At 40.8% G+C, this 16,488-nt stretch overlaps 1 protein-coding gene and 1 pseudogene across 5 annotated transcripts in view; one reads left to right on the plus strand and one right to left on the minus strand.

Annotated features, from left to right (window-relative positions):
• LOC110990417 (small integral membrane protein 14-like) overlaps positions 1–16,488 on the plus strand; it is a 150,315-nt gene that overhangs the window by 120,087 nt on the left and 13,740 nt on the right. Inside the window, exons 7-8 of one of the 5 annotated variants that reach the window (XM_087141008.1) lie at positions 10,190–10,950; positions 11,867–11,941. The exons of 3 other annotated variants lie outside the window; for them this stretch is intronic. In XM_087141008.1, the coding sequence (XP_086997134.1) occupies positions 10,190–10,246 (57 nt within the window). In that variant the 3' untranslated portion in view covers positions 10,247–10,950; positions 11,867–11,941. Of the gene's footprint in view, positions 1–10,189; positions 11,942–16,488 lie in introns of those variants that run through there. One more of the 5 variants, XM_087141007.1, reaches the window with a different exon arrangement.
• On the minus strand, positions 8,115–9,446 carry LOC147797996 (uncharacterized; annotated as a pseudogene).

The following is a 16,488-nucleotide window of genomic DNA, read 5'->3' on the forward strand; positions in this document are numbered from 1 at the left end:
ACTCAGACTCTTGGATGAAACTCAAGACACAATCTTGTGTTTTTGCCACAGTTTTAATCATTTATTGAAACTTATTTGCCAGACACTGAATTTGTTTGGGCAAGCTGGCATCAGATGTATGGGCTAACAGGCCCCAGACAAATCAACCAGACAATCAATGGACACCCACATTCCATGTACATGACATTTGGCCCCCAGGCCAGTCATTAACTAATGGGTACCAAGGAGCAATCATACTGGGGTACAGCCATGGTTTGTTATGGAATATACAGCACACCCAAACCCCATGGGTACAGAGAGGGAATGACTGACCCTTTACTGTGTATACACATATCCATATCAACAATATCCACTAAATAAAAGCGATGCATGTCAAATCATGTACTAGTACAGGTACGTATTAGGAAATAGCCGTCACCGAATCCTGTTAGAAAAATGCCACTTTTTAATGAAATCTGTGAGAGAAGGTAGGAGCTGGTGTGGTGGCGAGCAAATTGAAGCAGCTTGCACAAGTGCCGTGGCAGAATGACTCACACAATGTGCATTCCCCTCCTAAACTGGATGTTGTACATGATTAGTACTTTGACCCTTCGCCTGATTGGAAAGAACGCTTGGCTGTGATTGGCTTTAACACTTTGGCTGTGATAGGTCAAAAGTCTTAACTGTGATTGGCTGATTCTACGAATAATTAGTGCTAAAATCCTCCCATAGAATCTCAACTTTGTGAAAACATTGATTTGTGAGGGTTAAATCTACAACATGGAGGGGTAAATTGAGCGTTAACAATGCAGATATGCTAACAGTAATGTTGAAAATGGTGTTTATTATTAATCAAGTATGTCAACAACTAAATATTGTCAATGATGCAAAAGAGAAAAACCACTCAATGAATTTAAACTTAACCACTTCCTGCTGGGGAATCCGGGATTGGAGACGTATGGTTTATATGGGTGGCCGGGGTCTCCGAACTCAGACAAAGGAAACAGGGCCCTGTAACAAAAGAGCGTACTCCGAACAAAAGACCAGGCTGCGGGGCATTACCGACTTTTTTAATCCAGCCTTGTTTTGAAACAGTATACCAGGGTTTGGGACATTGAGAGCGAGCGGATTACCACCGGGGACAAAAGCACTCCACCACCGCAGTGATGCGGCACACAGCACCGCTGCACACTAATCTGGCCCCTATTGAAAAGAAGTCAGCAGTGCACTAAGCCAGGTTCGTGAACAAAAGACAGTTATACAACACCGCACAATCTGGGCTCTGTTTGCAAGGCTGCTGGCCTGGCTGAAATACTCGGGCGTCAATGAGGGTCACCTGTCAACTTAGAGGAGTGCCTAAAGATTACTTGGTGCAGCTATAAACGACCATTAAATGAAATGATGAGTTTTTAAGGATTTTGAAAACGGAAAAAAGATATTCATGCCGGCCCAGCATCATCAACATTGAAAAATACCCCGGCATGAAGTGGTTAAAGTAAAAACGGGATTATATCGCATATTGCTATCCGTGTACAGAAAAACGTTTCAAATGTCTCAATTGTAAACATGAAATTTATAAATGCAAATGCCCAGAGTGTCGACCCCGTTTGCCCTCACAGAAAAACAAACAGAGATGTCAAGACTGTCACGATTCCGTAATTTGTCAGCACCACAAATACAAGTCTAATTGTTATTTTTGTAGACCTTAAGTGATACTAGCTTAAATAAATAACTTTAATAAATAAAATTATAAAACAATGATAAACAAGAGATATATTGTAACTGATTGTCACAAATTACCTAATCAAAATTGTTAAGACCCAAACGTCATATATTGACCTTTTGATTCAAATAATCTCGTTATAGAAGAACCTGTAATGTGAAATGGTTTTTGTTATTCACCTATATAGTGTTACGCTCCCACAAATTGTTCCCTTACATGCATGCAGACTATAGTGTACACTCTACTGCACACACCACTTACCCCACAACGAGCGTGCAATGACCATCTACTGTACATGTACATATAGATTACACGCGTTGTAGTGTACACAGTGCATTGCATTCCACGCGCGACCCTATTGCTCTATGCTGCAACATGCCCTTGAAGCGCAACTCCAAAGCACACTTCCAACTTTGTCATTTTCCCCCAAATCCTCCTCAGAGTCGATCCTACTTTCAGTCGCACATATAACCTGTACATTCGACCCATAGAGACCCCCAACTCATACCGTATGTGTCCCGCCAAACCACACACCGAAAACCTGTGTCCGATCACGGCACAGCGAGGTCAATTACCTCCGCTCACCCTCAGTTTTGTCCCGTAAGAATTACGTGTAGATTTCCTAGCCATCCAGAGTCTAAGTGATGTACACAACCCAATGTACCAAGAAAGGCTCACCCTTTCCTTTCCATCGTTGACCAAGTCCCCCGTAGCTCACCCACGAACAGCCTTTCACCCTCCCGCTCCCAAATTTCTCGGACCTTATTGCTCTCCAGAAACTAAATCAGCGAAGACCAAGTGTGTACAAAATCCCCATAGACTTTTCTTCCATAGACTTTCTACATGTATGAATTATTCATACTACCCCAATCCAATGCTCCCATTGGCTAAAACGCGGCCCCAAAAGTCTATATAAAGCGACCAGCTCCAACGGTCAGCATCGATCATCCCGAGCTGGCAGCTTTGGAGAGACAACTCCCTGACCGTTTGTGAGTGTATAGCTCCAGTATGAACAACCTTTCTATCACTCCCAGATTTGGACGAGCAGTATTCGAGTAGTATCCAGCCTTATACAATTAGAAGTTGCTCATTGTAAATACGGAGAAGTGTAAATAATTTTTCGGAATAAAACAGTAGTGCGTGTATAAGTCAGTCCAATGACTCTCATTCTTTATAACGACTCCCTACCCCAAGAGAAACGTAAAAGTACTATTATTACAATAACAAAAAAACATTTAATACGGGTGTTTCACAATAGTGCGCCTCCAAGAGTTTGCAACAAATATCTGGGCTTACCAAAAACTATCTGAGCTGATCAAAAATATCCAACCACCCCCAAAAACTCGAGCTGACTAACAATACCCGAGCTAACCAAAAATATCAGAGTAGACCAACAAATATCTGAGCAGACCAAAAAATATCTGAGCCAACCAAAAATACCCAAGCTGACTACAAAAACTCCACCCAACCAAAAATATCCGAGCAGAATACAAATATCTGAACCAACCAAAAACTCGAGCCAACCCGAGCCCACTACATAGGAAAGCCACCGACAACATCTATATCGTATACCGCTTTTTAAAAATAAGATTACTATATATTAGAAGAAGATGAAATCCAATCAGATAGAAACAATCTGCCTACGCAAACTGGGTCTCCGCTCCCAAAAACGCATTGGCCCCGCTTTGCTACTGTCCAACGCGTACCAGAACAATTTGCTCTGCGACGTTTCCACCTGGGACTACGTATCAAATTGCCGAGACCAGCCGAAAGATCTAGAGCTTATCCAGAACGAATTTGTCGACGACATCTACGTTTTTGGCTTTGTATCTCGAAAGGTGGTTCTAGAGGTCAAGGGGCAGCTTACACCTGTTGGAAAGCGAGGAAAATTCCCACGCGAAATGTATAGTCAAAACAATCTCACTCGCTTTCCAACAAGTCTACGAAACGTTTTGCTCCACGAAAATCGTACATATGGCGCACGCAGACAGCAATTGCAAAATTGGGGAAAGGGATCCGCAACAACGGCAAATACCGAGCGCTGGTGTCAAAATGGCAGAAACTACAGAAACAAAAAGAAGACCCCTATGCATATTACCAGGTAAATATAGACGTTTCCGAAATACCTATCGGAAAGATCGCCGATCGACTACAGGTGGTAGAAAATTTGCTGTCTCCCCACGGGGTAGGCTTCTGTAGCATCGACTACACCCTGGATTTTGCGTGCACGTTCGACCCCGAAGCATTGGAGCGCTGAATTGCCAAGGAAGAATAGGCGATCGTCTATATCTACAACAACAGAAAAAACACCGGTAGGAATTGTATATCTTGGGTCGAGCGGACCGAGTGGGAAGAAAAACAGACCAAAATATACAACAAGGTGGTTTCCAATATTGAAGCTGGTGACGTTCGAAAGCAATTCGGTACGTATCTGGCAAACGTCGTTTCTTGCCGAAATAGACACTTGCGGAAAAACATTTTCGGATCCTAGAGCGATAGCCCACGGTTGTACGAGGATTGAGTTTTAGTTTCGAGTTTCTGGTTTGTAGTTTCAATATTGTATTTCTAAGTTTGCAGTTTCTAGTTCCTTTCTAGTTTCTAGTTCCTTTCTATAGTTCCAAGCTTGTAGTTTCTAATTTGTAGTTTCGAGTTTGCCCCGAGTTTCTAGTTCCTTTCTAGTTTTCGGTTTCTAGTTTCTGGTTTGTAGTTTCGAGTTTGCAGTTTTTAGTTTGCAGTTTCTGGTTTGTAGTTCCAAGTTTGTAGTTTCTAGTTTGTAGTTTCGAGTCCCGAGTTTCTGGTTTCAAGTTCCTTTTTTCAAGTTTAGTTTCTACAGGATTTTGGGTATATAATATAGGAAAGGAAAGAGGGCAGGGGGGTCTTATGATGACATCTCTCAATTTAAACGTCTGCTCGCTCTCGGTTAAGTAAAACGTGTGAGTCTCCATTTTATTATATAAGTTTCTTGTTTGTCAATTTATAGGTCTTGTTTGGTAAGGTTTAATTTGTCCAGGGCGTTTTCCCAGTGTTTATCCGAAACTTGAAATAGATCTTTCACTTTAGATTCGCTTTCCCCGGTTACCTCTTGATAACATACCGCGATTAAGGCCTTCAACGGTTTACCTCTAGAGATCTTACCGTTTAAAACTCGGTTTATCTTATATTCTATATTCGCCGTTTTTTAAGCAAATGTAATATTTTTGTAGGGTTTTTCTCGATTTCGCTGGTGGCGGTTTTTTTCCAAACGTGATGCTTGTAATATCGATCTCCCATGTCTACGGGAGTGTACGAGGAAACCCATCCAAAAATTAGACCGCAATGTTTACACGTGTATCTTTCGTCTGTTTCAAGAATTTGGTGCTCACACGTGTTTTCGGGTGTACGTTGGTTCCCGCTGCCCACTATGTGTACTTCCTTTAGATTCAGCAAGTGACAAAGTTCCGCATCAGTCATCTTTATTAATAGTTCATTTATTTAAGGAAAAAAATTAAACCCCGGTTATCCCGAGGAACAACCGAGGTTAAATTGATTTTTCAAATTTAATCGACTTTTAGTTTCACGGGAGATTCAAATCCAGATTCAGATCTAGATATGTTAAACGCTTGCAACGCCGAATTACTCGAAATTAGTCCGTCGTTTCTAATTTTCAACATTGCCGCTGTCACTCTATACCGAACGCTGGCACCGCAAGACAGTGAACCGTGGGTACCGTAGTATACGTCTTTTGCACAAATAAACGATTGCGCGTCGCATCTCTTATTGATAAATTTATCGATATTTGACGAGTCGATGGATCTTGTTTGGTGATCAAAGAGAGAGGCATAGGGATCTATTTTAACGTACATTTTGTTTTTAGCTGTATGAGGCGGTTTAGCTACGTACTCTATTTTATAAAGGTCATCGATATCACGACTGGCTTTGTAGGCGTTTACGATGTTAGACGGGAGATTAGACCCTTGTGACTTTTTGTTTGTTTGTTTGTTTGTTTGTTTGTTTGTTTTTTGAGAATTTATGAACGGCCAAATTAATATGATCGAGTACGTTTGTCATAGGTTGTTGTATTTGATAACAAATTTGAAGGCCTTGAATGTTTTCGGGCGTTTTATCTCGAGTGCCGTATTTGTAAAGTGGGTTTGTACCATAACATTGTTCTATCGTCATAATCAACAGGCGTTTGTTTTGGCCGTTGGGATGGTAAAAAATGGGTGAAGTGCATTGGCTAACTTGAGCCCCTTCTTTAATCACGGATGAGATTGCGTAAATCGTTGCCGGGATCAACTCCCTGGGTCTTTGAGCTTTCATATTAGAGCAGAATGGCTAAGAACTACGGTTGAAAAATGGTCCTAAGTGCCCCAGAAAGTTGAGGGTTGCCACTTGAAAAATGGCTGCAATCAGACTTCGGCAAAATCACTTTTTGGGGGTGATTTTGTTTCGTGGGAATAATTAAAAATGTAATTGAATAACCACAAAAAATTGAAAAGAAATTGAAAGATAAGTGACCAGACAAGAATTTCATTTGTGTTTCAGAAATCTCAGGGATGTTGGTGTGCATGCTATTGGGCCCTGAACGGTGCTGGTTTTACACTGTTTTCAAGGGGGTTGAATTAGTGGACTGTGCCCATAGCGAAATTAACTGCCGAACGTTTCGTTGCCATGTTGAATAGCGCCCTCTCTTGTCTAACCAAAGTGCTCCCTCTTGTGATACCTTGGTTCGCCGTTTTCATGATGTTTTACCGTTGCATTCAAGTTTAAGGTTTCTAGAAATGTATCTGTTAATTACTTGCTTTTTTTCTTTTTAAACTTGAGTCAACAAATTGATATCAAGTTTATCCCAAAAGTTGTGAAACTACCGCTCAGGATCGATCTCTGATGCGTGCTGTGGCGAACCTCGGTTGATTTGTGTATCAGCGACGCCCTCTTTAGACTATTGTTAATCTTTGCATTCTGACAATTTCAAACATTACACTGGATTTTAAATCAGCTTTATGTGCTGTACATGCACTTAGTTTTCCCACATACATGTAGTGCAAGACCTGCAACACAAAATACATGTATGCACTTAGGAGTTAGGAAATATTCATGCAAAAGGATGGACTATACCTGTACATTTAACACTTTCTCTTCAGAGAAATTACCATTTTTTTAATAAGGCCACATAAGAAAATTGCCATAATTTGAAGTTAAATGGATTTTTTTTGCAGTGTGAATTTAAATGGAATATGAATTCCTCATCTGTAAATATGTGCATATGTACTGTACATGTAATAATGACAACAGAAATACCATCATATTACCATTGATGGCAAGTGGAATGACCATGTAAGTTACATCTTTACCTTAAGTAACCTGTACCTCTAGACAATACAGCAGATTTGCATGTTAACTCTCACAGTTTGGATAAAATACATTATTTATGAACTAATTATAGAATTACATTAAAACCCTGTTGTCATCAGATTTAAATATGTGCACATTTGCTTGAATAGCACAGTAAACAAGAGGTGAAACTACATGTATACAGTCTGAACACGTTTCAGATTTATTTCAAAAAGTCACTGGCCTTTAAGATGTCAATGGCACCAAAGGAGTTTGAAAATTAACCAAAGCTGAGCAAACAATAAGAGCTACTTCCATACGATCTACCATACACAGTGGTAATGGAATTACCAGTTTCACTTCTTTGTGAAGGAAAAGTTCTGAATGTTGAATCCCCTATCTGCTACGCAGATATCTCCCTTGTCAAATCATTCCACAATTCCTGTCATTTTAACTACTTCTTTGTCTGATGTTGATCCACCAACTGGTTTGGAGATGTAGGAGACTGTTCCCCCAGGTGGTATGCCAACAAGGCACTTCAGTGTTGGTCTACTTTTATTCTGGCTGTGCACTTGATTATTGGAAGCTGCAAGTGAAGACCTGTCTATTTGTATTTCAGTACAGTCTATTATGCAGCGAACACAGCCATCGTACTTGTGAAAGCACAGGGGTAATACCGGAATGTTTCTTTCTGTGAGGGCCAATAAATGAACCCTTCTAGTTCTTGTGCCAAAAAGGGTATCCAAGTTGAGAGAATCTGCGAAACTGTGCACTGTGCTACTTTAAACCTGAAGGCAATATCTCCTTCTCTCAAGTTCGATTGTAGTTTCATCAGAGTCATAAGATGTTCATCATCAACTGAAAGAGACCATTCAGGGCCTGGCTTGGTGACATTATTAAATTGGTAAAATTTATCCCTGTCCATAGATTGCTTACCACGATAGTACTGTAGCTTTTGTGCATGTAACCACACCTGGTCTGCAAGCCATTGGAAGATCTCATGAGGGTATACTTGTGTACATTTTTATAAGTTCATCAGGATATGCTATTTGCTGCACTGAGAAGCATTTATGTTGTCTCAAGCTTTCTTCAAGATGGTTCATTCTTCTTTAGCTTGTTGCAGTCTTTGTTCTGCAGCTAAACATTCAGATTCCATCTTACTGACTTGAGCCTCCAGATCTTCCACCTTTCTCTTGGAACAAACTGCACAAGTAACACTGTTGCAGGTGCAATCAGATGTCTGGTTTGAATAATCATGGTCACCAGCACAAACACGTAGTGACTCTGTCATTAGATCAACTGGATCCACTTGAACAGCAACATCAATTAAATTGGCAGGTCTCATGGGCAACACTGCTTTCCTCCGCCACTTTGGTGTTTGATGGTGGGTAGGCATTTCCCTCTGTTTCAGTTGGCATCTTCTTGGTTTCAGATTATTTTTATATCCAGTGACGTACAGCGTTGGATGTGGATTGGATTTGTATGGCTGACCATGTCTGAAATGGTTGCTGCAAACCCTTGTGCTTGCTGTCACAGTGTAGCCTTTTCTTTTGAGGAGACCAGTCCAGGTTCGATAATACTTTGGTTGGAGCATTTGTGGAACTTGACGTCACTGACAGCATTGGGCATTATTTTGTACCTGAGGGTAAAGTTGACGGACAAAATTCATGTCAGTTTCTACAATAGTTTGACAGTTAACATGATCCGACAGCCTCGTTTTCATTCTATAATCAAATTTATGGACATTTGAAATCCTCCACCAGATGAGAAGACTTGCACATAGGCCTATGTTTGGGTCATGCATAAATGAGCAAGGGCATTGTTGATTTGGGAACTCATTTTCTTAAATAGGAAATCGTGATTAAAATTTTTCATTTTTCTGCAGGCTCCATCACACGTGTACAAAAAAATTATAAAAAATCTCAAATATCCCAGCTTTAAATTTCTTTGCTTTGCATAGTCTGGTGGAATCCAACGTATACGTGTATGTTTCTCGTGACATCCTCTCTGAAATCACTTCAAAAAGAAAATAGCCTAGAAAAAAATACTTGAAAAATTTATGGGCCTCCCTACCTTTGCGTTAAATAAATATGTGTATATGCTTTTAAACAGGTGTAATCCATGGCGTAATGGTCGTCTGATATGTAGTTAGCCCGCGTAAACTTCCCTACAAAACGGGTTGGCATACTCCGAAGGTCGTGGTCACGGTGGTCATAAAACACGGATGAAACGCGCCGCGTTTGCTGTCATGACTGTAGCTCAAATAATTCGATAAAATTGCCTTCTTACCTTTTTATATCTTCGATCATTGCCACAGCCATATACTGCACAGTGATCGCCACCTCCCATTTCGTTTAGGTCTTTTTATTGTGAAGGAAAACTTCCTAAATTGTGTCTGTCTGATCTTCAGAAGTTCCAATCATTTTGTTATTTTTCAACTTGCGGACACTTGCGATCAAAGATTGTATAGCGCCGTGTGCGCAGTGGCGCCAGATGGGCAACTCTACACTGAAAAGCGTAATCGCCATGAGCGCCATTTTGGTGTGATATTGGACCACAGTATAATGCGCGCCAAGTACAAAAAATGTACATGCACACTGTACGTTTCTGGGCGGCGCTCCGTGTACGCATGGATTGCGAAGCACAATGTCGGCCACGTGTGCAGCCATCAACAATTTTTTTTTCTCCTCCAGGTCTATGCTTCAACAGCAAAAGCAGGTTTAAGAAAAGCTTTCCCAAGAACAAAGAAAGGGGAATAGTAATTTAAATGGTGCAAAGTGAAATTTACCCCAAAAATAGGCATACAAATTACAATCGCGCCAAAAAACAACACACAACTTAAGCTAGATTGAGCCCCTAAATTAATGACGTTTATATTTGTAATGAACCCCTGACCCGTGAATGCATGTACATTGTAATAGGCTTAACATTTTACTAAACACCTAGGCATACGCTGCAAATATTTACTGGCACATTGGACAAAGGATGAAAACTACACCACCTTCTTTGGGAGTTTTTTCCAGCTTTCTTTATTTCTCAGACAGTATGGACAGTTAAAATAACAAAAGTGCAGAACCTGTACAGTTTGTAAATTCAGACTTGTTGCACTAAAGAAAAAAAAATTGAATTTTACTTTGTGCTTACATTTTATTTGATGTTTCCTTTTCATTACAGGTGCTAATTCTAGGTTCGAAACACCCACAGGAAGGATCTTCTGAAAACAAAAAATAGTGTCTCTACACAAACTTCTGCCTGTGTTCCAATTATTTTGAACCCAGTCAGTTTGCCAATCACCTCCAAACAAGCTGGAATGGAATGAAGTGCCCTCAATGTTTGAGGTCCCAAACCCACCAAAACTTGTGACACCTCAACGACAAAAACGAGGATGCTAAAGGAAGCTTGAGCCAGATGGGACATTAAAAAGTCCACTGAAATTGGCCAAAAGAAAATAAATATATACAGATATACGTATCATATATATGTGCATATACAATTAAAATTGTACAGACAAAAATCAATCTTTGTCTGTACATTCCAGTTTATCAGTGACTGTCATCACACACACCCATTACACGTGCCAATTGGCTGAAAGCTGAATTTGAGTTAAAGTTAATGCGCAATATGGGTGTTCAGCCAATAGATGCTTGATTTATATGTGCATGTATGTATTCTTTGACTAAAAAATGTTGCACACGATCATAGTAGATGGTCCTTTAACTGAAGATGGCATTCATCATGGGAAAACCAAAAAGCTCTACTCAACGAACGAGTCAAAATATCTCGACTGAGACAGTGCAACGGCTTCAGAACATCCTCTCACGTATCACCACTCCAGCTGAAATCATGAGCAACCTCATCAAAGGTGCTACTCGGTACATGGATGAACCAGCTGTTTTTCTTTGCTTCTAAAATTGACAAATACGCAACTCGTCAAGGTGTGTAAATGTTAGAGGTAGAAGTTGATGCTATGCAAAGTAATTGCCTTGTCTCTTGATTTCGAAATTGATTGTATTCGACCAAGGATGAAGTAATGTGAAACTGTACAATACACTTGCAATTTAAGAGGAAAACCATACTTCTTGCTTGATGAAGAAAAGGTCTTTTGCATGTTTGATCAGACTCATTTCCTTAATTAAGAATACAAGATCAAACTTACATAACTACCTTTTTAGATACATGTATGAGGATTCAGAAGGGGCCACTGGACATGTAAAATGGTCCTACGTTCGATCTTTTTGGTAGTGTGATTCACAAATGCCCATTCATATGGCACCTAAACTTTCACAAGGTCATTTTGACAACTTCTCAAAAATTGAGAGTGAATAAAGCGGCACAGGTCTTGAGTCATACCGTTGCAGCAGGCATCTACACTTGTACTTCTCATGAGAAGCTCACTGCCGAAGCTGCCTACACTTTAGATTTCATCGATAAAATCGATAACTTGTTTGAAGCATTTAACAGCAGGACCTGAAATGAGAAGCAGGTTTTGAAGAGACCTATGTCAGAAGGAACAAACCATACATCGTTTTTAAGTACTACTATACCATGGCTTAAAAGTTTGGAAAATGTTGGATCTGACCAGAAAACAGAAACACAAATGATTTAAGTACTGATTAATATAACTTTTCCCTCAAACATATTTTCTGAACAGGTCTGACAACGCAGGTTATCTTGGCGCTTGAGAGGTTAACCTCTTTACCATGTTATCGACAGAATTTTTCCCTCATTGTATCAATACTGGGTGTGGATTAAGTTAACTCATTCCCTCATTGTATTCATATTTTACTTTGTTTTTATGTAGTCCAGGCTGCTTTTTTCAGAAGAGCATAACTTTTCCTTTTTTTTTTGCAGGATTTCCTCAGGACAACTCCTCTTGCAAGTTTAGGGTTAATAGTTTGGGCTTAGGTACCTTTTGGTCACATTTGAGCAAAACACTGAATATGGCTTTTGTATCAACTGGAATCTTTATCTGGATTTTTTTCTCATGATTTATTTGAATCCACAACATCTGTACAGAGAGTAATACAAATCTTTTCAAGAAAAATAATTACATTCCTGTTGTCATTTGTAGACCGATCTATGATCTTCTGCAAAGTTGTTTTTAACAGATGTGAAATTTTCTGAATGAAAAAAAAAGCAAACACAGAATTGGTGCACTTACAAACAAAATTCTTATGTGAAGGGTTAACCCTTCAGTGCAGGGTGTAAAACTGGAAAGCAGGTTGAAGATTTTTTTCTCTAGACAAATTCTACTCTAAAAAATATTTACGTGAATATACAGTACTTAGTGCTAACAGGCATGCATGATAGAAGTTGGCAGTGGCCACGTAACATGACAGGTACAAAATTAAATTCTGGTATACATCATGTACATAGGCTCTAATGCATTTTTGTATTAATTTATTAGGCCGAAACCTATATAAATATTCATGTGTGAATAACCAAAGGGAGAACTTGTAAGCTACTTGTTAAACTTGTTACACAATTTTGTAAAGTTTTGTTGTAGAATAAAAAGGAGCTATGCTGCAATATCTTAAACTAGTTACCGAGTTAGTTTATAGCACCCAATTTAATATTTTACACCTACGAATATTCACGCTTGAAACAAAAAGTAAGATTGATTTGCCTGCTGGGGTTGCTCGTTTTGTTGAAATTTATTAGAGATTTGTTTTGCTTCTTTTAAAAATGGAAGACCTCGACACGATTTTAAAACCAGAAGCGAGCCTGCAAACCTAAAACCACAAAGACCGACTTTGATCGTTAGTAGCTTTGGGTAATTCAAAACGATATCTCGGGAAGGAGTACACCGTCCAAGAAATCGAGGCCTGCACCCCGGCAGAAAAAGAAAAACTATATAAACGGAATTTGCTAGTGTGTAATAATGAGAAGGAGTTTCAAGAGATTCTGGATCATGAAACTGCTGTGGTTAAGGGGAAACAGATAGACCACTATGAGAAACGGCTAGCATGGATAAGGGGAAAGGATGCAGAGAGAAGGGAGAGACTTGTGGAGAAACAAAGCAGAAATGTAGATGGCGTTGTGTTCAAGGGAAGGGAATTAAGTAAGGAGTTCCGCACAGGGTACCGTGTATTTGGAGATGCTGTCTTAACAGAACGGGAGACGGGGGCCTGGAGTTACAGCACAAGTTTGCCATATATAAAAGGATAAATGTTGTACAGCACAGCTGGAGCTGGAGAAGGCATTTACTAAATTCCGGTGGAAGGAATGAGACAGGGAGAACGAAGGTAGGACAGAAAGTGAAGATGTTGTACAGGAGGTCCTGGGAGAGCTCTATGGTCCTTGGGACAAGACTTTCGACATGGAGAGGACGAGATGCACTAGTATGGAATTCCATATCTGCCGTCGCCCGTCGTCCGTCGCATTTTGCTTTTTGTTGTGTCCCAATTCTGCCATTTACCAGTTCCAAACATGCCCTTTTCCGTCGTGCGTCGCCCGTCGTGCGTCGTCCGTCGTGCGTCGCCCGTCATCCGTCGTGCGTCGTGCGTCGCCCTTGGGTTGCATAGGACCTGCAAAAGCTGTTGTTTAACAAATGACAATGTAATGATTCCATTCACTTCTAAAGATGTTTTCCGAATAAGGCAAGTACAAATCCCACCTGCAAAGCATATACTAGTCACATAATTAATTCCAATAATGCTAGACTACCCCTGCCCCTTGACAAGAAAATATCACCTCTCTGAGAATTCAACTAAGCGTTTTTTCGGGAAAAACATTTTCAGTAAAATGTTCCGGCCAACTTATCCACAGTTTTATCCCAATTTGCATACTGTAAAATGTGCCGACTTGTTTTCATCCTATTCCAGGAAGAAATCTGCCAACCGATACAGATATTCTATCTTGTCGTCTCAATTTCACCTTGAAATTCAGAAATACTAGACGTGCTGTGGATAACAAACTGTTATGTATTGTTATGGGGCAATTACCACTTGGTTTAAGTTTCAGAAAATATGACGTGTTGGTTTTTGTGGGTGTGTATGTCATGGTGAATAGACCAATGAGAACAGGTTGTCCAGCACATCAGCATTATTTATGGGGCTAAAAAGTAACGTTACTGTTTAAAAGACTTCTGTGAGCCAACCTTCAAATAAAGTCATGTCTAATTTGGAGTATACAGCAGATTTCATCATAGGTCTATTTTGTTAATTTATGTAACCAAAATGGTATTATTTAATATACACGTTACTTAACCGACATCAGGATATTATTTCTTCTTTCTATTGGAGTTTGGCGCAACTGCAAAAACGAATACATGTACATCTTTTAGTTCTATTGCTAAAATGAGAGTCAGGCATGGTGGATCGATCGAACAAGGACATGTACATGTGAAATGATCAAGGGTCAAAGTTAAAAATACCACTGCGCAATCGTGACAAAAAAAAAAACACGGGCGATGCACGACAGGCGACGCACGACGGGCGACGCGTGACGGGCGACGGACGACGTACGACGGACGACGGACGCAGATATGAAATTCCATACACTTTAATAAGTGGGTGTATATGCCGCCGGTAAGCAACGATGAGATGGAAGCAAAGATACGATTTGTCAGAGAATGTGTTCGCTAGGAAATTGTGAGCATAGAGAAGACAGAGTGGGGTAAAAACATCGGTAAAGACTTTAAAGACAGGATACAAAGCCTATTGAGGAGAGTGAGGGATGGCGAGTTGGTGGTTTACCCCACAGGCAAGTTAACAAAGTTTTCTATGGAATAGCCCGAAAACTACAAGAAAGGGATGGCCGAACATTTAGCCGGTAAGGAGGAGGCTGGAATGGATGACTACAGGATAATAGAGAGGAGACTTAACTGCATCATTGGTATGTGAACACACGATGAATGTGTCTTAGAAGATGAAAGACTATTCTAATGGATACAACCATGATGTGCCATCTGTCAATGGTCGCCTTAAGGACCACCAAGCAGATAAAGCGGGATGTGGAGGCCAGCCAGCAGGGGCAGTGACATTATGCAACAACATAATATTATTTTTAACTGTCCCAGTTTCTGATACCTCTAGTGGAGGCAACGAGCACGGCATGCACAAGCACGGAGGAGTTCCTGGCGTCTATACACCAGTGCAACCAAGACAGCGAGAACATGGGAGAGGTCATCGTTGGAGGTGTGGATGTGTGAGCTCGTTACTTTTCATTAATGTAGAGTTTGCCATGAAAAACTGTTTCAATATGTTGATGGAGAGTAACTTGGAGTTTGAAAACATAAACCCAAATGAACTTGGTATTTTCCTGCGTATGATCGAAAGTGAAAGTGTAGAGGCAATTGATGATGACTTTGTAGGGTACTGCCCGAAGCGAAAGAACAAGAGAGGAAAACCACCGACAATGACAAGGTCTATGTTGCAGGATAACGAAGGAGAAAGGTGGAGACCTTAGATTAAGTCAAAGGATGTTGCAGGCAAGGCAATTATCAGAAAAATGCTCATTAGGGCCATTAAGGGCATGGTGTGTACACCGAGGAATCACGTCTGTACGTTCGACAACAGGCTGTACAGGCAGTGAGAAGGAGGAGCGATTCGGGTTTGCCTAGCTGGGGATGTGGCACAGGTCTTCATGATCTGGTGGGATCAAGCGGCTTTGAGAAAGGTACGGGAAAGTGGCTATGACTGTGTTCTGTACAAGCGCTACATTGACGATATATTGAGCGTGTTCAGGGGGAAGCGAACCGAGCAGTCCGGGAGAGAAGTCATGAAGGAAGTAACCGATGGGGTGAACACAATACATCCAAGTAACTTTTTATGTACAGCAAAACTTTGTGGATTAAAGCATGCCGGTCCTGGATCTGACGGCCAGACTGGGAGAAGTAAAGAAGGACGGTGCTAGTGCGTGGGTAATACTCCACAGTCACTACATGAAACCGATGACCAGCAAGTATGTAATTCACAAGAACAGTGTTGTGAGCCAAAAGAGAAGGATGGTTATTCTGGTCCACGATCTAACCATGGTCATGGGGAATACGTCAGAGGACTATGGGCAGGAAGAAAGAACTAGCATGACATGGACAGAATGCAGTTCAGTGGCTACACGGAGGAGGAGCAGTTGGAAGCAGGCAAAGAAAATAATGAAAACAGGAGAAACAACACGGGCAGGGTTCCTTTCTACCGATCGAAGACATGGCGAGCAAGGAGAGCAAGCTGGACACGAAGAAGAAAGAACACAAATGGTTCACTGAGAAGAAGGTGGTTCGAGGCCGTCATGTTTGTTAAAGCGACACCGGTGGTGCTCTGGGCAAAAGGACCCGGAAAACGGCCGGGCAAGCGGGTCTTGGGATGAAGATTGTGGAAAAATAAGGAAGTAGAGTAAAGGACATCCTGACGAGGTCAAATCTTTTCCGAGGGGGCAAGTGCCTAGATGATGGGTGCACGGTGTGCCAACAGTACAGTGGAAAAGGACAGTGCAAACAGAGAGACGCAATATACCAGTTAATATGCAAAGGATGT

The sequence above is a fragment of the Acanthaster planci genome, linkage group LG09, assembly GCF_054643075.1.
Source record: "Acanthaster planci isolate LZ-2023a linkage group LG09, COTS_SCS, whole genome shotgun sequence".
NCBI classification, from domain to species: Eukaryota; Metazoa; Echinodermata; class Asteroidea; order Valvatida; family Acanthasteridae; genus Acanthaster; species Acanthaster planci.